The following is a 26,820-nucleotide window of genomic DNA, read 5'->3' as shown; positions in this document are numbered from 1 at the left end:
ACTCCCCTGTTCATTGGCTGTTATTTTTACCATCCTCCACACAGGTATCCATGACGTCACGTGACGAATAAAGTTCGAATGGGATAAAACTTGTAGAAGATTAGAGAAAGGTGTGTTTTGCTTCAGTTATTGAATAAAACAGTGATACACTTCGATCTGTGCAAGAAACAATTATTACTATAAAAGTTAAAGGTATCTGCTGGCGTCTGTGGTAAATGAATGTGCCCCATTCAAAACTTATACTTTGTATCGGAACTGTGATGTTCAATATCCCTGTAGACACTCCCACCTGAACTTTTGTCGATCTCCCTCTCCAAGCTTGATATGTTCAACGTAATACAATGGCTCTTATAGAGCCAAAATTTCGGGGGTATATTTCCTGATGATAGCAAAGAACACGAAGTCAGTAAGAGAATAGATTCAAGTACATGACTGTGAACAACGAATACGATTACAGATAGTCAGGCGGATACATATTTAACAATCATTTATGATATGGCGGGGCAGATGGATTCATAGAATGTGATACTGTCGACCAACAAGAAATAACATATAAATAAGACATTTCAGCGGTGATATGTGGGAAGTTGGAAGGTAAGTTTTGTATGTGTAATAGATGCAGTTTCAATAGGAAACCATTATTTGTGTGGTATATAAGTTGTTTTCCCGCGATCGACATCCATATTTTCTTTGTTAACATGAATTGAGGTCAGAAGCGCTGAGCCGCATGGGCCAAGTTCCTGTAAAAGTCAAGGTTGTCTTGCTCGCACAAAATAAACGCATTTGATACGGAAACAAACTGGATCGTAAAAAGTAACTACTTTAACAATGAGGAATAAGTTGTAGATCATATATGTAATATTTTCCAGATCAGCTAGGCTTTGTGTTGGTGAACTATCGAGTGTATAGGCCTAGTGTAGAGATGTAAACAAAAATGTGGGCCATCGGAGATGTTGAAAAAGTTCCAGCGACTTTGTTGAGCTACATTATAAGTTACATTTTTAAGAGACATAAATGACGACAGCTAATACACATCGCAAACATTAAAATGATTTCTTTCCAATACACAGGAATGGTAGTTTCAGATTGTCAACAAAAATCATTCGGTACCGGGTCAAAAGAGTAGCCAGTTGCTTCGAGTCATTGTTGAAAAACTTGCGTCATTGCTATTTGAAACGATCTTGTGACAAAAACAGTAAAGTAACTGGCAGTTCATTCATATTACTACTTGTAGTTAATATGTTAGGCAGTCAAAAAGTCTTCTGATGCAAGATTGATTGAGCAAGACCCAGAAAGTTAAGAACAACATAAATGAGATCATTTTTTAAAATTTGTCATTTTGAAGCATTGATTGTCTTTTCTGCCATATATTCACAAAAGCATGAAGGGCTGTATGGATAGTAAAAGCAGACTCTATTCATCTTTAGAGTAGCAGAAGTCATCTTTTAATCGTGTGTACACCATTTGATTATCTCTCAGTAATGTATTTTTGTATTCAGACAAAGAAATCCATCCTACATCCACTAAAAGCTGGTTAAAATGTATATAAGCTGAAATGTAACAAAGTCACACTCAATTCAAACTGTACCCAAATTAAAGCAAGACCCAACAGGTTGAGTTCATTCATTTGGCTTGACTTGGTATCTCACAATGGTAACTGGTCATTCTGTACCCAAGTCGTTTCGTACCCACAGCAATGGTTGTTTCATACCCAACATGCTGGTCGTTTCATACCCAATGCTATAGTTTTCATTTCATCAGAATAAACTATTTCTGTGTTGCTTTTTTCCCCTTTGTGATAGATAGATAGAGACATACAGAAAGGTAATTACACGAACATTATTGCTAAAATGAATCTACATGTTGTAAAGCAACGGCTATATATAAATGAATAATAATAATATGATTAATAATAGGAACATAATTAAGGGATAATATTATATGAATACGACATGACCTTGTATACTTTAAAGGGAAGCATAATTGAAATGTTACAAATGTTAAAATCCACGGAGATCTAGTAAATTGAAGCAATTTCACACATGTTTGGTTATTTATTTGTTTTTGTTTTACTTTGAAATAATTACACGAGGTCTATTTTTCAGTAGTATTTTGATTCAGAGTAATCTTAAAATCCGTGTCAAGAATTATTTGACATATTATATTAACCTCACTTGTTGACTGGGGCTTTACTTTATCTTCGGAAATTTAAATCTATTTTACTCAGCTACTTATAATTTAGTATAATGATCAGAAGGCAAACTTGGAGTTGTATACAGTGAATTAAAATTTATCATTAAGCCAAAAAGAATCAGTTAGAAAAAATACTTTCAATAGTTCTCATGGATGCATGCATACATTGTTACTAACTGTCCCTGCTCTTACTCTCCTTTGTTGGTTACTATTGACATACGTTCTGCTCCTAAAATATATATACCATATTAAGTGGGGTGCTGTATTACAAATGTTTCAATACTGGCAGAATCAAAGCATGTATACATATCTTCGATTATTTAAATAATTAAATCAGTTTTAAAACACAGAATTAAATATTTGTAAAATGTAGTGCCAAGTTAAATTATCCTCTCTCTGCGATTATTTATGTGCATTATATTTAGGAAGATAACAAAATAAAACAGATTATGCCAAACAATGAAAACAAATTTTAACTTGCCATGAAAAAATATTAATATTTATACTTAGGTGAAAACAGAATTTCAATTATGCCACTAACTTGTTAGTTTCTTGTGATTGGTGAAAGTGTTCAAAACTTTGCACAAGTATGCTAATGCGGCTGTCAGTGTACACAAAAATGGCCTGGCAGTCCGTATAGTTCAACACCTTTAAAATCACTGGATAATTATTTAAATTAACGCCAGTATTGGTCCTTGGAGAAGAGAGACTTGATAAAGCAACACTGTTTTATCTGCATTCAGCCCCATTTAAAAAAGATTGCACAATTTCTGGTTGCTTTGATAGGATAAATGTGCAGGCAAAATTTTCTGCATGTGTTAAGAAAAAAGCATGGACTTGTTACGTTAATTAAACTTGGCCAACAATTTCTTTTTAATGGCAATGTGAATTTTTGTTAATTCTTTATAGCACATATATGCTATTATCAGTATATCCCACAGGGGTGTAAAATTGAGGGTAAAAAAAAAGCCCCTTGGTGTCAGAACTGGGGGTCAAATAAAAAATGGGGGCGGTCAAAAATGTGCTGACAAATTTTCATATGACTTGTACTTTTGCAGCTTGAAATAGGATATTGCAACTTGCACAACATACTCTGTCTCTCTCTCTTTAAACATACAAATAAATCAACATGCACAATTAACAAACAAATGCATTGTCCATTCAAAGAATAATTTTATTAGTTTATTTTTCTTTTAAAGTTGTACTTTTAATAGTCTCCTTATAATCAATATGAAGCAATATTATAGCCCAACACAGTACATACAAACCAATACAAAAGCCAAATAAATCTTTTTAACAAAATGGCAATCAAATTACTCATAAAATGTGTGCTATCATTGGTTTCATTTTGGAGAAATTAATGCCCTTGACTGGAATATGGTATTCATACATTAGGATTACTGGTGTGACTTGTGATCGCTAAGACTGCAAAAGTGGATAATCCTTTCTTGACAGGGTTTTAGAATTTTAAAAAATCTGCACTCATTCGCCACAAGATATCTGAAGAACACATTATAACCCAAGACATTCTTTCACAACAAAGAAATCAGTAAACTTGCAGAGACAAATGCATTACTTGGATTACAACTTTGCTGCAATAAAAGATAGATCAAGTGTAACTTATTAGAAAGAAGATGAATCATTATCCTCCTTGATATTTGGATAATTATGTTCTAGGATGAAGTAAAATGAAACCAATGAAGTCGGACAAGTAAAATTTTTCAAGTGTTTTTTAAAAAAGTTGGGCTAGTCCTTATTTTCGTGCTTTAATGACTGTATATGCCTTTATTTGGCCAATCATGCCCTCTGGGTGTACTGAATACTTGATTCTACCCCTCTTCATGTATACATTTACATCCTGTTAACGTTGACTGCATATTGGGCTAAGCGACCAAATTATCGGCAAATCAAAACATGTCAAGCAAAAGAAAGCCAGTATGATCAGTTAGCAGTGTTGTAAGCGGTTTTGTTGCAATGAGTTTACTCAATCTAGATCATAACGATTGGCTCACTATGATTTTAATCCAGCGAGTCAGTGTAATTCAATTAATGAAAGGTACTTTACCGACATCAGTGTTGGTTTCCTTTATGAACTGATTAAATGACAGTAATGATTCTTTAATTTATAATTGATTGTACAGATGATTAACTTCTACGTGCAATATTGTGTTTGAAGCGAAACAGTTACGCTAATTAATGAGCTGTTTCACTTCATATTTAAAAGAGAAAATTGATGTTATGATCACTTAAGAAGTAGTTGTCAAGCAAGCTGATAGTTACTCTGTGGATACAATGAGTTTGCTAAATTATTTTCGCAAGGAAGGTAAAAAAGGCGATTTGGCGAAGGTAAATTTGTTTGAAAATGGAGGGATAAAACAGTAGCTATTTCTGAGTGTGATCGAGGATTTAGTTCAATGAACTTAATCAAGACTTCTTTAAGGAATTCCTTAAACCAAAAGAGTTTACAAATGCTAATGAACATTTCTGCAAATGGACTGGGAATATTTGCTTGTTTTTTTTTTTTTTTACGATACCTAATTGGTACCGAATGAAGAGGGTGCCATTCATGCTTGGCTGCCATGATGGTTATCTAGAAAATCTTGCTGTCTCAACTTTTAATGATGTGAAATGGTCTTCTATGAAAATGGTGCTAGTCTGATTTACAATATGCCAACCACAGCAGTTGATTTGAAAATTTTGTTAGTACTGCCAAATACTCAAGATTTTGTTAACACTCTGCATTTAAAAGAAATTGTCTTATCTTGAATTCCAGGAACTTCTTTTTCGCCAATAGAAAATCAGTACCTTTGATGTACTCATGTTCAAGGTTAGGCAGTGTTAAGCTTGCCCCATGTTATTTTATTTTTTTACCATGAGGGACAAAGTTCTAGAAAAATGTTCACTTAATTTGAAAGAAATATTTTAGGTGTCTCCACCAATTTCCACCAACTTTGAAATCCATTAATAAAGCACATAATGTAATAAGGAGACTTTGGATGTTCCCTCAAGTAACTTCCTATAAATGGAGATTTGACTAAACAGGATTACTTAGGGAGGGAGGGGGGACAGTTTATGTAAATTTCAAAGTCCCATTTCCTACTTCACTGCAACTATTGAGACCAGTGTATTATTACATCATGGGACTATCACAGAATTTTGACATTCCCTGTTTTACAGGCTTGATTTGAAATAGATGACAGTTTATTTATAAATGAGGTTCTCCAAAATATGTTTCTGGTTGGCGACTGTCCTTGTTTCTAAAAGGGTCCTTATATTAATAGGATTTCAAATCTGCTGTCATCGCTATGAACCTTAATTAATATTCCATGATTTTTGTCCTTTTTAATGTTCATCTTTATCAGGTACGGTTGGTTTACTGGTAAGGGAGTGTAGTGGAGGAGTGTACTGTTTTGAGTAAAATGAATATAGGAATGCGTAGCTATTTCATTCATCTGAGCCCTGAGGTGGTATATGGATAGTAGTAGAATGAGGATGTACTACATTGATTTATTACAATAGCATTTGTTTTTCAATGAATATTTGAAAATTATTTATAAATATCCTTCTAGTAATAGTCCTAGAACTTAAAATTTTGGACAGGGGAAATTCTTTCAAAATGGGGGTGATTTCTAAATGTATGGGGATTTTTTAAAGTCAATACAGCTACCTTTGGTAGAATATTGGTATTCTGTTTTTGACATGACACGAATCCTGCAATAGCATGTCCTAGAATAGACCCTGATTAGGCCAAATAGAATACGCGTCATTCTAATGAACTGACAACCCTGTTTTTTCCTGGTGACTGTTGGGGGTAGGGGCATTGGAAAGAAGTACAAACAATTTAGGAGAAAAAAATTAAGAAGGGATGTAACTGTATTTGATGTTACATTCAGGTTATGAATGATGCTTGTTTTCTACTTTTATGCTTCACTTAAATCTCCCCCCTCCCATTTAGCAAACTACCTTCACATCTTTATCCTATATAACCAAAACCACTAAAAAAAATGTTTGCCTTTATATTGTAAGCAGTCTTTCTAACACTTCTAGTGTCAGTAGTTTGTGAGAGATTATTCACATTTGACTAAATATTATACAATGCTATGAAATTAACTATATGTTCTATTTCTTTCAGTGGTGCCAAGAGTTGATCAATGCAAGAAGACTTCGAGACCAACAACAACATCCTGAGTGCATTTAATAGCTTCAAGAAAATAAAAGTAGAACCCAGTTGCAACAACCAGTATGTAGTTGTCAACCAGTATTCTACCCCATCATTCTATGCATTGGATGTATCACAACAAGTGAATGCCTACCCCCTCATACACAAGAATAGGAATGAGTCTATTGACTTTCATAGGGCACCCCCAAACTATAATATATCCTCATCAACAGTTAAACATACCGATTTGTATCGGCGGACGTGTGGAGTAAAACGTAAATGTGATGAAATAGATGCACCGATGCAGCTCACAGAAAATATAGCTATTTCTAGTGATGAGGATAATGCAAATAATACCACCACCACCACATCGAAAAACACATCCTCCTCCAATAGCGAGGGGGATTACACATTGGTCCAACATGAAGTTTTATACTCCATGACAAATGCCTATGAGGTCCTTGAGTTCTTGGGTCGTGGAACCTTTGGGCAGGTGGTGAAGTGTTGGAAAAAAGGCACAAATGAAATCGTGGCAATAAAAATTTTGAAGAACCATCCATCTTATGCCAGGCAGGGTCAAATTGAAGTCAGTATACTGTCTCGTTTAAGTCAAGAAAATGCAGATGACTTCAATTTTGTACGTGCTTACGAGTGTTTCACCCACAAGAACCACACATGTCTGGTTTTTGAGATGCTGGAACAGAACTTGTACGATTTTCTCAAGCAGAACAAGTTTCAGCCATTGCCGCTAAAATACATCCGTCCCATTACACAGCAAGTTCTTACAGCTCTGCTGAAGCTAAAAAACCTTGGACTGATTCATGCAGACCTTAAGCCTGAAAACATCATGCTTGTAGATCCAGTGCGGTTTCCTTACAGAGTCAAGGTCATTGATTTCGGCTCAGCAAGTCATGTGTCGAAAGCAGTATGTTCAACTTATCTCCAGTCAAGATACTACAGGTAAGTTTTGAGGTAGATCTTCAGGGGTTTAAATTTTGCTTGCTCAGTTTGTGTGCAAACATTTTAAGCAGTGGGTTGCATTTTTAGTCTGTCTAGCAGGTATTGCATTAAGGCTATCATCCAGTTGTATTATCATTCTCCATGAAATTTGGACTTTGTATACAATGCAGCAGCAAGAAAATGCCATCCTCTGCAACACAAACAGTAGTGTATATTCTAGAAATTCAAGTGGGGGGGATATTCCCACCATGACTACCCAAGTAACACCCACAGCTGTCAGAGGTGGGAGTGGTGGGTTCGACAGACTCAAAAGAGGACCCAAAATTCCCATCAGATAGCTTTATTTATTATTGGGAGGTGAATACAACAAAGTTTTGCAGGTCAGTGGAGGTGGATAATAGGGTTTCCTGCTATGCCATTGTTCATGATGCATGAGTTTATTATGGCAAATTAAAAATGTTAAATATCTCCCACAAAATTGTGTTGCAGTAATACTGTGTTCCCAAATATTCTGACCTGGGTACAACAATGAATACACTTGCACATTACAATTTTGCAGTAGGCATTTGGTTGTGAATTGGTGACAGTACTGTAGCATCTGTTGTTGCTTTTATTTCCTATTTTCTTGTGAATGAACCACTTCATTAGATCAGTTTGCATTGATTAGTCCTCTAGATTTTTTGTTTTATATGGTGGAATCATTCCCATTTTGCCATGATGTTGCCTGGAGGATACATTATATCAGAGTGGTACATATTTGATCATATGTTCCTTACTACTTAGAACAGAGGGCCCCCAAGTGGCTGAGTGGTTTAAAGCACTTGACATTAAGGATCACTGCCATCTCACCTCTGTTTGCGTGGGTTGGGCCAGTGTTTGTTATTAAGAAAGCTTGCCAGTAGCTTCTCGTGGGTCGCTAGTTCTTTCGTTTTTTTTGCCCCCATTTATTCTGGCTGCCAAGTTTACCCTATCTTATTCTGAAAAATGGCATTAAACCCTACAGCAACAACAATTCAGAACAGCATGTACTTTTTGTAATGTCCATTTTTTTAATTTACATCTTGGCATCTCATTGGACATAAACCATGTACAGTAGTCCCCTTCTATTGCAGCAGGGAAGTGGCCTTATAATGACTGTGGCCTTTATAGAGGGGGATGACAAATGCGAATGGTAAATACATACAAAGAAAGTCACAAGTACATTTAACATTTTCATTTAAAAATCACAGGCATGTTGTGAAATAAATGTAAAACAAACTGTCTCATCCTTTTCCAAAGAATGTTATGAATAACCATTGATATAGTTTTAAAACTGTCTTTATAATTATGTTACAGATCACATCATCTGTCATTTTGCTGGTAACAGTCACACAAAAAAATATCCTTGCTGTCATATCCCCTGCATATATTTAGTCATTTGTTCGTATATCGTTTAGTCTTTTGTTCCAATCTTTGACAACTTCATTATTATCATCAGCTAGTTCTCCACTAAGGACAGAACACTTATTGTGTCAGACTTGAAATCTGTGCAACCATTTGTTACTTGTGGTAAAGTCGTCATATCCTATTTCAACTGACAAAATTGTTGCTTTTTCTTGGATCATTCGACCGGTGTGTTGAATTTTCTTAGCACACGCAGTGCAAAACCATTAAAAAACATTGTCATTCAAATCAGGATAGAAACATCTGGCTCAAACAATTTTCCTTTCTCCATCCATTCCACCTTCCCACTTCTGCAGAATTGTTTCCTTATCTTTCAGGATATTGTTTATCTGAGTCTTTCTGACATTGCAGTTTTCTGCAAGGATCCTCGACCCCACCCTTTTTTCTTTTTTTCTTTCTTTCTTTGGTCAGTTCAATTTTCACTTTCTCTTCTATATTGAATTTTTCTTTTCCTCGATGACATGTTGATCTTTTTGCAATAAGTTAAATTGCCAACTACAAGACTGATAAAACAATTTTTTATGCATTTAAGCAAATTGCCATTTGTTTTTAAAGGAAGTAATCTTGTCACATGATTTGTTTGTCGTAGTCTAGTACCCTATTGTTTCTTTACACTAAGTGAGAGAAGCCAAAACGGCTTCGTTATGTACCATTGACATCATGCGGATTTGACCTCGCGGCCATTAGGATTTGTAATCTTGACAGTTATTGTCAGTAGTGATAGCCACTAATTATTAAAGTGAACAAACTCAACATCTTACTAAGGGAAGCATAAAGGCTACCAAACCATTTTCCTGCTGACTTGTGTATTGTACATTGATACTGCCACTTCTCAGCTGTTACTATTGCTCAATAATTGTAATCTTAACAATTATCAGGGTGACTAAACCGGACATCTCATGATAACACAGCAGTAAGGCTAATTGGATTACATGTACTTACCCTTTTGTTTGGATTAAAATTTTAGTCTTTCTCGGCTTTATGGAATAAATGTGGCTTCTCGTGAGGCATAAATGATATAATATTAACCTTAGTGGTATATGTACTTTAGTCAACACTTCATTAACGAAAACCTGACAGAGGGAAACATAATTTGGATTACTTAAGACGTTATGAATAAAATACTGGTTCTGGATACATATTAAAATAGAATGCAGCCACTTGTGAGGGGTGAATTTTATATTATTGCACTAATATGCTGGTTGCGTTAGGGGGGTGGCCTTTTGTGGGGGTACTTTTGAACACAAACTCGTCGTAAAGGGGGGGGAGGTGTTCAAGAGGGGGACTACTGTACTCATAGAAATATTGTCATAACCAGGCTATGAACAATGAATTCTCAAGATGTCATGGTCTAGTTATATAAAATTTGCATCATTATTGTGGCTGATGATTACTCATTGCTTCCTATGCACAGTATCAGAACCAGTGTGCCTGGATTCTTTTATTGCTGATACATTTGTATGACTTCTTTCAGTGCTGATGACACTGTAGGTATACAAAAAATTTGAACACAGCTAAGAAATATGATGAATCAGCTGTATAGTGAACCAAATAAGATGAAATCAGGCAGACAGATAGTCATCCAGACTCTGATACTGTTTGACTTAATTGCAGATTCCTTGACCATGTTGTACCCTTTTGAATTTTTGTGTGACTTGTTATGAATCATTTTGAGGACAATTCATTCTATGACATGCTTTGCCATTTTACCATGTATTTTGTTAGGAGGTGGGAGAGTAGAAGGTTGGTTCTCAGTATTGCCAACAGAAGCAATGACTGATCTGTTTATGCTGTCATGTACTGAAACTTGTACAAGGCTAACTGCATATTCAGTTAGATTCCAATACATACAGATTCACAACAATATATTACACACATATAACAAATTTGTATGCATCTTTATCTGTAGAGGAGGGCGTATATAAATCCCCTTCAGTCTACAGTTTTTTTTTATGGATTGCCATGAAATTTTGAAATATTGTCACTAGCTATTTGTAGACAAGTACATTTTGACAACTCCATTTTAGCTGATGTTTGTTTGTGTCTTGTGTGATTCTGGTTACTGTGTTGGAACTTAATGGTAGTAAGTGATCAATTAAAATTAAAGACAAATAACAAAACTTCTTTTAGCTATTTTTAAAAATAAAATTAATATGGCAGAGATGGTGTCTTGAATGAATTTTATGGTTCTATTTACATATGTTTGACATTAAGGCCAAAAAATGTTTTCTATTGCACTTGGGGTCGGGATAGTTTTTTCTTTTCTTTCTCTCTTCAAAAAACATGTTATAATGATTAGTATATAGTATATTTAATGAACTAAATACTTCAAGTACTGTACTAAACCAGCTTGGTTGGATGCAAAAATCAATTTCGGGATATTTGTAACAAAAAATGTACGGGTTGGGGGTAAAGTGCTAAGGTTGGCAAAGAAAAGCGGGGTAGGTCAGCCAACCTGAAAAACACGTAATTTATTTATGGCATGACTGGGTATATTTATGTGAGAAAATTTCTCACCATCCCTGTGTTTTAGCGGAAAGAGCTGTGGTATCTCACAGTAACAGGTCATAGTCCAAGAGTTAAGGGCCCTGGGTTTGGCTGCTTAGGTGTGAATGTGGGAAAAGCACTTGACTCCAATTTCCTTGGCATGATACAGTCAGTATAATGTGTGAAAAGTGCAGTTAAAACCAGTGTGCTTATTGTGGTTTATATTAATATATGACCTCTGCACATCTGGGTTCTTTGGCTTGACAAGTATTGTTGTTAAACTAAATTTGTATGGTATGTTGGGCCCTGGAGCAAGCAATCTATCATTTGAACCTTGAATCAATTTAGTTTTACAAATGTGTTTAAAATACACGCTACCAAGAACACCAAAATAGCGGATAGTGACAATTACAATGATTTTTAAACTTATCAACTGTAACAGATTGATGGAGCTGGGAAAGGATTAATGAAGATAACGGGTAGTGAAAACAGGTCAGTAAGAAAATCACACAGAATTGAGATCATCAGAGAAAGTACCTTGGAATCGATAATGATCGAGAGAGAAAAAACAAGGTGTGGAAAAGGGTTATACAAACAGAATGTCTGAGTGTGTGTTGCAAATGTGTTCAAAATGGGCACCTGAATGGAACAGGCATCTTTGACATTAAATAATTAAATAAGGTACTGTCCTACTTTACTGATGGTTGTAGATGTTGTAAATAACAAGGTTCCCACACTACAGGGAAATTGGGAAAAAGTCGGGAGAAATGATAATTTTTTCATTACCGTGAAAAGTCCTTGAAGTTTGGAAATATTGATGAAAGTTGGGAAAAACAGGAATTTGCCACCACCACTTGATGCTTAAAACAATTACGTAATTGAGTCATAACTAAACTGAATCTGAGTTGAATTTATTGAGTTCCAATTAGAATATTCGGATCAGTATGGATCATTTGGGTGCTTGCAATAAACATTTATGCTGAGACGCTTACTGGATTTGATTCATAGATTCATCTAGTAGATTTTTATTTTCAAAGCCAGCTTGATATCCGTATATTTCCTTATGTGGAAGCTATGAAAACCGGTCCAGCATCACAAGAGGCCAAATTGGTGGCAGAGCATAGCTGGATTTCAAACTTTAAACGTTAGATTGAGTGATACTTGCAAGAAATCAATATGAAAGTTACTTATTTTCTCAGAAATTGCGAGTATTAATCCTCGTGTCTTTAACCTGATGAAAGACAAGATAAAACTACTGCGTGGATGAAATGTGACCTGGTACTATCGATTTGCATTGCTAGTCTCATGAGTACACAAATCTAACAACCACATTTTCAAATGTTGAAAAAAAATTAAAACAAATATTAAATGAAAGTTGTGTGCTGGTTGTAATAAAAATACAAAATTTTCCATATTTGCATATTCCAAGAACAACTTCTGGAGGTTTGTGGTATCACATGACTACCACGTTGACATGTCCTCTCTGCTTGATAAATCAGAGGTCCAGATTGCTGGAGTTTACAAAAAGTATCTGACTTTCATATAATATAATTGAATTTCTGTATAACAACATTAAAAAGAAGTTCGTTGTTGATATCATGTCACTGTTGGACTGACGATGTCGTCATATGAGATTTGTGAAGTTGTGTGACAAGTAATGCAAATGGCGACTACCTGGTTAGGTTTCATCTATGCCATAGTTTCGTCTAGTTTGTCAGCGGATTAAAGACATAATGATTATAACATTTGCCATTTCTGGGAAAATAAATCATCTTCCTATTGATGCATGCAGGTATAAGTCGATATCACATAAGTTAAATTTTTTTAGGCCCACTGGTAAGCGACTACCATATGTCGCTACTGCACAGTGGTGGCAAATTCCAAATTTTTTATATGTAATTGCATTGATCCCACACCACAGCATAAATGTCCAAATATGAAAAATGACATCAGAGTAAGTAAAGTCTGACTAAATCATTGTGACTTTATTTTGTAGAAAAGCGCCGTTATTTTAGTTGCCAGTTGTGTGAGATATTCCTGACAATTTTACTTTAGTTACACAGCTAACATCAAAACAGACTACATAGCACTGTTAGTTAGGCCATAATACCTAACTTCATTGTATACATGTAGTATGTATCAATGGTAAACAGTCCAGATTTGAGCTGGTCTAAAACTATCCTTAGGGCAGTTCAAAAGGCAAAGAGATCTGGTATAAACTACCATATCACATATTACTTAATTGGCCATCAACAGCTAGCACGACTGTTTGGAAAATGCAGTGGGTGAGCCCATTGTTCTAATTTGCATTGGTAAAGATCATGAAGTGGATCAACCCAATAGAGGTAAATCAAAGAGATGCATGTAGGAGAAGAAATACTATTACATATTGCTTTCATTTAACAGTGACAACATTTCTTTGAAGTTTGATTTTTTTTCTAATTTGTTGGAATAGTGTTTAAGGGTGATTAATTTCTTTAAGGCAATTTATGAAGCAAAGTCCAATAAAGTAAATTTCAGAACTCATGATTGACAAAGTTTTACTATGTGAAGGATGCCAGCAAATTGGGTGTGTGTGTTAATAATTGAATGAATGAAATTGACATATGCATAATACATAGCTGATCTTATACTGCAAAATATGATCATAGGATATTAGGAAAAATAATTACTTCTTGCTTGGTGCCCTTTTTTGAAATTTGATGACAAAATTGTTTGATTGGTAACCTTTTTTTAAGCCAACTCCATCCCTTAACTGTGCATTACTCTGCTAGTGTTGCTATATTTTTATGCCTCCAAATTGTTGCTAAAAGTTGTAGAACACTATTAAATCACATGATGATGGACGGACCAGTCCATAATAATCCATCCACACCCTGACAATGCACTAGCTTACTGTAGAAGCACAGATCCAAGCTTTGCCAAATGCTCTGCAAAGATTGGATCCAGCAGCAAGTAATTTTTGTCAGAATTTCATTTTCAGACAACTGGGAAGGGGCTGGTGATGTGAAAGCTGTCATGCAGCTGAAAGTGCATTTTTCTGGTGCATGAACAGCATACCAAAAAGAGCAATACAAAATGGCATTTAATATTTGAATTCTCACACTGGGATAGTATGTTGAGGTGAGTGGGAGAGTGATTTCAGGGCATGCTAATTCACTAACAAAAACTTGCTTCTACAGTGCACCAATATTCCAAACTTATAAATATCCATCATATATTTTATAATTGCGAACCTTGTTGAGCAGTGTTTGTATACAGTTATTTGTAAGGTCTACTTTTCGGTGTCTGTTCTTGGATGTGCATTGGAGTTGCTCTAGGTTTGCGAGAAAAAAAAATTTATTTTTTAAAAAAAAAGGATATATTGTATGTATAATAATGGCAAGTACCTCCCTTGTTTACTTGTGATTTCCCTTTCATTATAAATTCTTTATTTTACATGGTGCAGCCTCCCCAATTAAATGTCAGTGAAGTAAGGTATAATGGGAGGCAATAGAAGTATCAAGTTGATAATGTATCAGATAATATGTCATTTGACTACACAGAACAGGTGATGTTTGTTTATTGTTGTAGATGTGAATCACAGGTCAAGGTAATGGTGGGTTGTTATATGGTGAGTGTGTGTAGTGACCTTTCTTATATGGTATCACGTTAACAACAAAGCGGTTGCAATGAAAGCTTGTGATGGACTTGAAAAACTGAAAATAGAAACAGGCAAACATTTCAGATATATTGGCTTCATTATTCAGTTATACTGTACTTTTTTGTTACATCCTTTCAAACATTTGAAGAACAAAACTGCAAGGAAAAGGTTTCAGTGTAATGTATTTCCACATATAAACTGATTTTTATTTTTACAGGGTCACATCAGATCAATGGCTTGTTTGGTGGAGAAAATGCATATGGAACTTAAGATTCTGTTAGAATGATATACACATCTTTACTAATAAAATTTTCCTCGGTATTAGAAAATAACGTCGAGTGTTTGGTATTTGTAAATGTGTTTTAAGTCATAAAACTGTCTATTAACATCTGTGTCAGAGAAGTTGACTTCTTTTCTTTCACCACCACTAATCATCTCATCCTTGCAGACTTTGATCCAGAACACACGGGCTTGTATTACCATAAAAATTGCCTTTAAAGTATGTACATACAGTGCAACTCTGCTATAACGCACCCCTCTATAACGCGGTCATGGCGTGACTCCAGAAATTTCGTATATTCATTCGCACATGAAAAAATATATATTTTTTAAAGTAAATGAAATAGTGTATAAAAATGTATTATCATTATGGGGAAGAGATCATGTATAAATTCGAATTTAATATGATTGTGGCGTGGTTCCTGAAATTTTAAATCAGTGTCTGTGTATTTTTCTCGTAACGGGAAAGAACATTTTTTTAAGTACAAGAAATAGTGTGTAAAACGTTTATTATCATTTTGGTGAAGAGTTCTCGTATGAAGTTTAATATAATATGATTGTGGCGTAGCTTCTGAAATTTAACAATATCACCAGGTTCTTGAAGTGTTATTCCAAAATAAACATTATCGGAAATGTTACTTATTATTGATCCATGAGTAAAGCCAGTAAGTCATCTTTGTGATTGTCTTCAATTAATTCCGTATATAATCATTGCTCAAACAATAGCTACCATGTGTTTCTTCTTTAACTGCATACATAACCAAGCAGCAGACAATGCAATGGTTGATAGAAGATTCTCTTAAGTTAATAAACATAAATTTTTTTTAAAAAGCCACCAAGATATTTACTGGGCCTGGCAGTGTTATTAGACGCAATCAGTTGACCAGTAATTAATGTCCGCTTTATTAGCTGGAAATTGAAAGGGTATGAAATTGTACATGCATTCAGCTGGAAACTTTTTTTTATAAAAGCGACTTTTGACCATTGCAGGCCTACTTCACTTAGTTCTCGGGTTTGTGTTTTGTTTGGTGATACCAAGATGCTTTTTGGGCATATACATTGGTTTCATCTGCAATGTCGGAGTATAGGTCTTCTGGAAATAACAAATGAAAAAATCAGTTTCTCTTTTTTCTTGTCCATGTTTGTTGTAGGTCCTGGATTTGGTCCACTAAAATCATTGATTTGGACAGACCGAAGGTGATTGCTCCAATCGACTAGATCTGCAAGAACTCTAATCATTGCTATCAGCATCCTCTTCTGACAATTAAATCTGAGAACCACTCTAGTTGCCTAGTGGTTAACATGTCCGATTCGGATGGGGTATGCCATGGGTTTGGTCCCTGGTCGAGTCATACCAAAGACTTATAAAAATGGTACTAACAGCTGCCTTGCTTTGTGCTCAGCATTACGAGGTTAGTGTTAGGACTGGCTGGCCTGGTGTTAGGATAATGTGACTGGGTGTCTGCAGCATGATGCCCCAGTGCTGGACATCACTATAAACTGTCAGACTGCAGACATTGTAGTGATATGACTGAAAAATTGTTAAAGCTACATTAAAAATCCAGATCACACACACACACACTCAGTTTCAGAAACTTATATGTACAAATCTTAATCTCGCAAAATATCCGTGTAGCAAAATAAAAAGGAAAAAAAGAACTCCAACTTTTACAATTCTGCTCATGCGCGAATCAAATAACCAATGAAAAATGATGTTTCTAACACAACTAGGCAGTATGTTATTGAAAGACCACCGGGGATTTGGTGTTTTTTTACTCGATTTTCAGGCGAAAATGACAAAAACCTCCAGGGGTTAATGTGTTAACAGCTGGGCAGTCGCCTACAGCATACTTGCAGAGATCACCTAGAGCAGTGTTAGCCTTACCAGTGCCTGTATCCCTGAGACTTGTTGACAGCACATGGCTTGCACATTTTTATAGAGGGGGCTACTTGCAATAAATATGTTATTATTTTATTTGTATTTGTTTAATTAAGCTGAAATTTGACACAGCAGTTCTCAATAAAATTACATACATAATGGTATAAATTTCATGCTACATGCAGAAATAAAACTAATGCATAAAGATGAAATAAAGGATTTTATTACCAGTGTGTTTCTCTTGCCATGAATAATCCATAAAATCCATTATGAATTCACACTGAATAATTCACACCATCCGCACATGAAATAATTCTATTTTATGTACACAGGAATTCCACTTGTCTCTCTTGTAAACTTAACATCCTGTGAATACTATACACAAATGGGCATATTTTACTTGATCTTTACTTACCTTTCTTCCTTAGAGCTGTCACTGAAAATTTTAAAACTAATAAAACACTTAACAAACCTTGAATTATGAACACTCATGTTAACAACATTTATTTCCCAAACATTTATTTAACGATTCTTTAAAATTTAAAAAAAGCTCCAAAATATTAAATTCATTTGCATCAGGGTCTAAATCCGTTGTTGGCCTTGGTGTTGGTCCTTTGTATAGCCTCTTGTCTGTGTGTGTTTTATCATTTATGATCCATCGATCAGCTCTTCCTTCATTTTCTTCAACATTCTCATTCTAGGGGCCCCGAGTGGCCAAGTGGTCTAAAGCGCTCTCCGTTACGGATCACTGCCATCTCACCTCTGTCTGCGTGGGTTTGAGTCATAGATTCAGCTAATGTGGGTATATGAGAAAGCTTGCCAGTAGCTTCTCGTGGGTTGGTGGTTCTTTCTGGGGTTTTCCTGAGTTCTTCCTCCACCATTAATACTGATCGCCATGTATAGCATATTGTGGGCTGAAAAATGGCGCTAAACCCTACAACAAACAACAACATTCTCATTCACATCACTACCACTATTATCTCCAGTAGCTATTTGATGTCACTATCATCCTCGTTTGATTAAAATCCTGAACATTCTCCATCAGAATATGTCAAGTAAAAGTCTGCTCCCAGTGGCTGATTCTTGTCAGTTTGCATCATTTTCAGATGTATATATTTTCACTATTTCTGCTGCTGTTGAAGTCAAATTTTTTTCCCTCTGTTCAGCAATGTTCACTCTATGTAAGCTAGCATTTTATTGGTTAATCTGCCTACATAATTAGGAAATGGCTTCAAATCAACCAATGGTTTGCACCGATTTAACTCGTCGTGCAGGATACAGGCCTAGACAAATACTGCCACCCAAACTTGGCGCCCAGGATGCAAGCTGGGTAAACTCTGCCATGTTAGCGAGGCACTTTAGTAGATGAGGGAGGTAAAGTACAACAAGTTATCAAGGCAGCAGGGGTTAATGTGTTAATGCTGTTCGAGTTAGATTTTAACTTTTCTCAATGTCCCCCATAATTTTTTAGATGGGGAACACCAAGATACATCACTGTTTGGGTATATACGCTATTTTAAAAAAAAATCTTGCAATTGATTTATTTACTAAACCATGCATATATAAAAGTTATAATTTCATTGTGTCTCAGTGATGTTTATATCTACATGACTTTTGCAAGATTGACAAGAAAATTGGATAATAACATTGAAATGCTAAACTTTGTAATTTTAAGTTTGTACACATAAAGACTTGGCCAGATTTCAAACAAATCAGTAGTGGCTTAAGGCAATGAGAAACTTGTTTGATTATGAAGCAACCTGCCATTAACCATAGAAAGCAGGTGACCTTTACACACACTACATTTATATAAGAATGTTGCCTGAGGTGATATTAGAATGGCTCTTGTGACCATGTGACCTTTATGTAATAGTGACCATTAGGACAGGATTGACTGTAATCTAATCATAATTTGTGGAATATGGGTTGTCTGGAAAGGCCATGTAGATGGCCAATCCAGGTTATGTATTGTCATTACATGTGTCACATAGGTCTAGTGCATGCAGATACATCTTACTGGTGGCTTGTTGACAAATGGAATTACTTGTCAATGCAGGGGCGAGGCACATACATGCATTGAATATACTGTTAGTGATAGGCGAATAGTTTCAATTTTTTCTGCCGTTTTGATCATGGCAACATGAGATTAGAAATGTTTTTATATAACATTCAAATCTTCAAACTATTTTTCATATCTGAATTGGTAATAAAATTATAAATATGACTCATGACTTCAGTAACCATAACTGATTGAAAAATAATAATGATGTCTAGTCACAGGGATAGGTGTTTTTTCTTGCCAAGTAGGGGTGGCAGTCTGGTGACTAGTGTCTAGAAGTTGGATAATAATGCACAAAGGAACAGTGCTAAAAGCCTCAATTCTTAAGAGATTTTTCTACCTGTTTTGGGAAAAGGATACAGGATTAAAATTGGAAACAATCAGTTGTGCTTAAATTGGGAAATATCAATAATTTGCTTACCCCTTTTCTTAACTTATTAACCCCTGATCCAAACAGCTAGGCATTCCCCAACAGCATATGTGTAGAGAGATCACCTAGAGTGGTGCCTGTATACCTGAGACATGGTGAGAGTACTTGGCTTGCATATTTTTATATGATATTCATCATGCTTTTTGCACTCAGTGTGCCATTGCAAAGACAATGTGAGGCAGCACATTGGTTGCAAAAAACACATAGTAGTTGGGAAAATTAAGAATTTGCAGATTTCAGATCTGGAGTATTTTAAGCCATCAGCGGAAGACCTGCAAGCTACCAACGCTGAAGCATTATTTGTGAGTTTTCTTGTTGAACACAATCTGCCTTTATCAGCTTGGAGACCATGCTAAACATTTGTTCCTACAAATGTTCCTGGACTCGAAAATCGCTTCCAAATTTTCCTGTGGAAGAACCAAAAGTGCTGCAGCACCTGTGCATTCCTCACAGCAACACTGACAGCGAAAGAGTATTTTCTATAGTGAGGAAAAATAAGACAGACTTTAGGGCCTCCTTAGCTGCAGAAAATTTGTAAGCAATTTTAGTCACCAATATCAACCAGCAGCCAAGAAGTCTGAACTGTTTAGAAAACAAATTTACGATCAAGAAGTTTGCCACAGTATCATGTCTTGATAAATAGATATTTTTGCATATATGTAGTGTTTTAGTTTTATATTGCGATCTTGATATAGTGTAGTAATGACGGTCAGAGTCGATGGAGTTACTGTCATGGTATTTTTCACTAATTCATGTCCAAATTCACGACTTTTTATCCCTATTTTCACTAATTGTGACCCTGGAAGGTTGGCAGCTATGCGAGTATATACGGTAATCTTTGTATGAATCATATTGAAGGCCTTGGGCATATTTTGTTGCAGCATTAGAGTTTTTTATAGCATTTGCTCAAACGACACCTCATCTTGTAAAAATTGTACATATTCTGGTCCACATACACAAAATGTTGTTTTATGGGGTTGGGTTGGTATGTTGGTTTTGATACACCACTAATAAAGTTAATAAAGTAGTTTGATAACATCAGATGAAGTGGCATTATACTGTACAGTTGAAGTTTACTTGTACAAGTGACTCACAGGTCAGGCATTCTGGAGCTCCATATTCAGAGTGCAGACCCTGTATGATATTAATTTAAAATGATTTTACAACCATGTGTTGTGACTTGTTATTGTCCCTAATACTTCAGAAAGAAGTCAGAGAAAAGATGGTTGTTGTGGTTGTGGGTTGAAGACCATTGTTAGCACATGATATTTGGTGGCCAGTATATCTGGTGGATGAAGAGGCTGGAAAACCTCAGGAAGAATCACAGACCAAGTGGAATCTACTGACAAGTTTTCTCACATACGATAACCAAGCATGAGACTCGAACCTGGGGTGGGGGCAGAACAGAGCAGGGCTCCAAGTAAGTCTAATGTATTGGCTGCAGAATGGCGACCAATTTGAAAATAAAGTTGCCATTTGCCAACATTTGGTCACCAATTAAGAAAAACTGGTTGACAAGAATAAAACACAATAAATGAAACTTTATGAGCATTTTAATGTATCTTTACAACTATTTTCACTTTTGAAGTTTGTCATGACTATGTCAATGTTGAGAGTTACAAAGAATGAGTCCACAGAAGCCATTGGTCCCAACATGAACAAACTTTTTCTTCTCTTATTGTGTATGTGGACAAACTGCCAGTTCTGACTCCAGCTTTGCTCTACTCTTTATTTGTTGCTGCTGCCGGGCTTTATTGCTGCCATAGTATTAACAAATGGGTATGTGTTTAGTCCACGGTGACTTCAAAAGCACATGCAAATACAGCTTTTGTAGATTTCCATATTAATTGGTTAGTGTATGACTTAGCAAAATAATGTATGGCAGTTAAACCTTTTAATAAAAAAAACACTTGAAAATGCTAGGTTGAGTACTGCATCATATTAAATGCAAAATGAGAATAGCCTATTACATAAGACCCACCTACCATATGTGACATCATCAGCATCAGGTAAATTTGTATGTGTAAAAATATGACAGGGTTTCTCGGTTTGAGGGAGAAATTAAATGGTCATAACCTGATGAATTATTGATATTATCTAGTTTTAATGGCCCCCTATGATGTTTAGGACCTTATCTGTCAAGCTTCAGTAATATTCAGATAATTGGCATGTAGAACGTTTTGCATGTAATAGCAGCATTGTTGATTTAATCTGCATAGGCTGGCCAAAATTGTAGATGTTATACCTTTTGTGGCAATCTAGAAAATCTCAAATGTTGCTGACCCAGAAGTAAAAGTGAATCTGCATTAAATCTTTGCTTTCAATATAGCCTTATATAATAAGCAAATGTCTGATAAATTCTTGACTGTTCTCATTATGTTTCAGAGCTCCAGAAATCTTGCTGGGGTTACCATTTTGTGAGGCTATCGACATGTGGTCGCTGGGTTGTGTGATAGCAGAGTTGTTTCTTGGTTGGCCATTATATCCGGGTTCATCTGAGTATGATCAGGTATGTAACTTCTGTGTATACAATGAGGTGGGTGTGAGGGGACAGACAGTTCAACTTTTTTCTGGGTCATTCCATACAACATCCTGCAAAATCCAAAATATCTTCCTGGGTGACCATTTTTGATTCCATGAGATTTATTTCAGGTATACATCATGTAAACAATGGTTGCATGCAGAATGTTAGTAAAATCTAACAATTGCTCTTGAAGTTGTGGCTAATTGTAGTAGGAGTGGAGCATAGTTTTTTCAATCACAAATTGATCAGTCTATAACAGAGGGCTTTCAAATGCTAGCTGCTTTTTTATTGTACGGATTTCAGCCTGAAATATACTACATAATTGTGTCCTGGGAAATCTAAATCTGAGCTCAGATTTTCAATGTCTAAGATGTTTGTAAAGATATACACCCCTAAAGCTGGTCTTTTTGTTCATTATGGAATTTTGTTTACTCAGAAAGCACTGAGACATGTAGTTGAAATTTGGCACAAATATGGCTAAAATGTGTACCTTGATCGTGTAAAAAAAAATCCATTATGTTGGGTTGCTGCCCACATGATCAAACCACCTGTTGTGAGAGTACAATTTTCATATTTTTTATTTGTCTGCAAGTTTGTTCTTCAGGTACAGCTGAACAGTGAACATGATTTTAGATAGGTTAATTTTGTACAATACACATTAGGTAATAATAATAATAAGAACAATAATGATCACTTTGTTTATAGAAGGCAACTTGGTTAGTTACAGAAATAATCAATCTTCTGACCTTCAAGCTTTTACATACAATATATACATGCATAGAACACGATGTGATAGCTTGGGCTCGCCACAAAAGAAGTAATTCTAAAAGTCATAGATTATCTTCCTGTATCGAAAAATTCAACTGTGAAAATGGTGTATAAGCAGGGAAAAGCTGGAGGTATTTATATTACTAGAACCATTCAGTTGTTTTAAGATTTCATCCATTTGAGACATTGATTATGAAAAGAAGAAATGGTAGGTACGTTGCCTTATGTCACTGGGAATGTTGTTCCATACCAGTAGACCAGTATATTGAAAACTCTTTTTAATCAATTCCGTTTTGGTCCTGGTTTAATGTAATGTTTACTTCTAACAGATCTTAAATTTGGAATACCATCAGCATTTCTTAGGTGAAAAGATATTGCTTAGGTAGAGAGGAATGCGTTTTCTGGATATTTTATACATAAATTTGGCCTTTCTTAGAAATATTCTTTCATGTATTGGTAACAATGCGTCCTGGAAATTGTCTATACATTTATCTAGAATTATATTGCATGCTCTCTTTTGGAGTTTTAAAAGTTTCGTTATGTTTGAATTAGAGGCATTACCCAAAATTACAATTGTCCAGATATGGCCAGGGCTCTCCTTATCTGCCGGGAGCTGGCTACATTTACTTTACACTCTGCTGCATTTTTAAAAAAACAATCTATATCCCATTCGGGGGAGGTCCACCCACCTCTCTCCCCCACCCACCTTCGCACTTCACCCTTCAACCTTAAATCTAATGGAAAGCCCAGTATGGCTGAACATAATTTTTATAAAAGATGACCCTATACTAAAAAGAAATATATGTTTTGATTTTCCTAAGTAGCCAAAGATAAGAAAGAACATTTTTTTGAAACATTTAATATGAATAGACAAAGTTGGATTCTTGTCCTCAAATACACCAAGAATTTTATCAGGAGAGGTCATATTAGGGTTCACATTATCAAACAGAACCTGGAGTTCTTTTGCTGTCTAGGCTTACTATTTTTTGTTTCATTGCAGCTAGTAGGGCTTTTGTTTTTCTGTATATACAAAACAAATTTAGGACTTATTTCATGAAGTTCAAAACTTTATGTTATATGGGAGTTTTTTTAGCACTAAAGTTTCTGAGTTCCAGATGATCAGATGAAATTTTAGATTTTATGCAGTTTGAATTTAAAAAAGTCATTATAAAAAATATTTGTGATGTCACTTGGATTATCAGTATAAATACCTAAGTGCTGGGTTAGAGAGCCTTGAGCTGAATTCGGTTTTATTTTTGTGAACAAATCTGAACAGTCTCTCACAGTCAGCGTTAGAATGTTAAGGAACCTATATTTCTTTCATAACCTGACAAAGAAGAGGAAATTTATATCTTAACACATTAACCCCTGGAGGTTTTTGTTGTTTTCATCTGAAATTCGAGTAGGAAACTCATTTTGAAAGCTATTTCTTAATAAATCCTAACACACCAACTTCCATGTGATCTTCCAATAAAATAATGCCTAGTTTTGCTAGAAACATCGTTTTTCATTGGCTGTCTGGCTCATGCATGAGCAGAAGGGTAAAAGTTGTTCTTTTTTCTCCTCCTTTTTCGTTGCTTAAGCCTTTACCTCATAGAGTCTATGGCTTTTTAGCCCTCTGATACACTTGTAGCAAATTTACCCAGTGCAGTGCACTATAAATAGAACACCTTGTACCTATTCGACTCCATACACATATGCCTGCCAGTTAACTGTTAAGCAGACTAGTGTATGTTACATTTAACAGCAATTTTAACCATTTTAATTTTTTGGTACACATCTGTTATGCGTGGAAAACTTTAAGAGTAATGTCCAATCATTATAGCTGTGTAATTATTTTTCATGGAAGAATTTTTTATGTGCTTTAAAATCTTGAGAGAACTTGTTCACCGTCAAGTCAGTGAAGCTGCGTGACCACCTGTAGCTGCCATTTCTCATACTCGAAATTTATAAGTTCTTTGCGTCTTTATCACTAAGTCATCAGAATTTGATAACTTATAAAAACTAATTGCTACCTACATCAATATCAGAACCTTTACCTAAGTTATTGAAGCTTTCATAGTGATTCTAATCATGAAAAGTACTGAACAAATCTGTGACCTCCATTTTTGGAGAGGGAGAAACAAACCCAGTTACTTCAAAAAGCAGATTTCGACCAGAGCATAAACAGCGACCACTTGATTTGACGTAATGGTCATTCATAGCAATGAATGAGGTATCTAATATGGGGTTTTCCCCAAAGGTGGTGCTATGAAAACCTGCTAAAAATAGCCGATGTTTACAGCAGGTGTCAAAAGGCTTTTCCATGTGAATAGAGTAGAAGCGTCCAAAGGCGCTTGCATGAGGTAAAGGGTTAACGGACCCATTATTTTCGTATTGAGACCATTCTTTATTCCAAATGCCAATCTTATCCTACTTTTTGCAAAGGTTCATCTGTCTGTTTGCAGTTCATTCCGGCCTCTCTTAGATCTGAGACCAAAAAGTCTAAAATCTGGACACAAAATTGAATATCAACCACATGTGAAATTTGGGTAGAAAAAAATTATGTTTTTCCCTCTATTTTGTAGTGCAACTGATTGTTGTTGTTGTAGGGTTTAACGCCATTTTTCAGCACAAGATAGGCTATACATAGCGGCCAGTATAATTGGTGGAGGAAGAACCCTGGAAAACCCCGGGAAGAACCACCGACCCATGAGAAGCTACTGGCAGTCTTTCTCACGTACCAACGTTAGCCAAGGCTGAGACTCGAACTCACGCAGACAGAGGTGAGATGGCAGTGATCCATAACGGCGAGCGCTTTAGACCACTCGGCCACCCGGGGCCCCTGTAGTGCAACTGGAAATTCCAGATTATTTGGTACCATTTTAGAGCTACATCTGTCTACCTTTCTATAATACCACCCACTTTAGTATATCATTCATGACCATGACGTTCAGAGCTCGGCAGTAGGCTACTACCTCCTGCTACGTTAACTCGTCGCCAGGGGTTAATGTGTTAACAAGGATTTTTTAATTATTTTACAAATCATCAAGGAATGGCTAAATTTGTAATTTATGTGTAATATCGATGCACAAGTGATTAAATATGCAAGGAATATTCAGATTTGGTGACATCATCAAAATGCACCCATTAACACATTAACCCCTGGAGGTTTTTGTCGTTTTCGCCTGAAATTCGAGTAGGAAACACATTTTGTTAGCTATTTCTGAATACATATGAAAACACCAACTTCCAGGTGATATCCAATAACATACTGCCTAGTTGTGTTGGAAACATCGTTTTTCACTGGCTATTTGGCTCACACATGAGCAGAAGGGTAAAAGCTGGAGGTTCTTTTTCTTTTTTGCTAAACATAGCCATTATTTTTGTATCGAGACCACTCTTTATTCCAAATGCCAATCTTATTCTAGTTTTTGCAAAGGTTCCTCTGTCTGTTCGCATCTCATACTGGTTCGCCTTAGGTCTGAGACCAAAAAGTATAAATCTGGACACAGAATCAATTTCCGACCACGTGCAAATTTTGCGTAGAATTGGGTCCAAAGAATGAGGGTTTTTTTAATCGGTATTTTGTAGTGCAACTAGATATTGCAGATTATTTGGTATCATTGTAGAGCTACATCTGTCTACCTTTCTATAATATCACCCACTTTAGTGTATCATGCATGATCATGTAGCTACAGAGCTCGGCAGTAGGCTACTGCCTCCTGCCACGTTAATTCTTCACCAGGCACAATCTTTGTAAAGGATATTATGATTGGTCAGAGATTTCTACTCATCTAGGGAATCTTTGTGTACGGCAACTGTTGGAATTGGAAAGAAGGAAGCATGCTTGCAAATCATGGCGTCTATGAATTTTTTAGACAGAACAGGGTGCAGACAGTGTATTTTGCAAGATTGTTAGTTTTTCAATGATTTTTGGAATGAAGTAACACCTTTGCAATATATTATGATTAAAAGGTCAGATATTTTATTAATGTACAAAGCAGTTTTGGCTGG

At 35.7% G+C, this 26,820-nt stretch overlaps 1 protein-coding gene across 2 annotated transcripts in view; it reads left to right on the top strand.

Moving 5' to 3' along the window:
- Positions 1-296: 296 nt before the first annotated feature.
- LOC149785216 (homeodomain-interacting protein kinase 2-like) overlaps positions 297-26,820 on the top strand; it is a 93,932-nt gene continuing 67,408 nt past the window's right edge. For both annotated transcript variants that reach the window (XM_089979029.1, XM_089979028.1), the window contains exons 1-3: positions 297-594; positions 6,326-7,312; positions 21,918-22,041. In XM_089979029.1, the coding sequence (XP_089835155.1) occupies positions 6,345-7,312; positions 21,918-22,041 (1,092 nt within the window). In that variant the 5' untranslated portion in view covers positions 297-594; positions 6,326-6,344. The remainder of the gene's footprint in view (positions 595-6,325; positions 7,313-21,917; positions 22,042-26,820) is intronic.

This window comes from Sinohyriopsis cumingii, chromosome 13 (genome assembly GCF_028554795.1).
Source record: "Sinohyriopsis cumingii isolate HCF-2022 chromosome 13, ASM2855479v2, whole genome shotgun sequence".
Classification (NCBI taxonomy): Eukaryota; Metazoa; Mollusca; class Bivalvia; order Unionida; family Unionidae; genus Sinohyriopsis; species Sinohyriopsis cumingii.
Note: the sequence above shows the minus strand (reverse complement) of the source record. Positions and strands in the feature narration are given on the sequence as shown.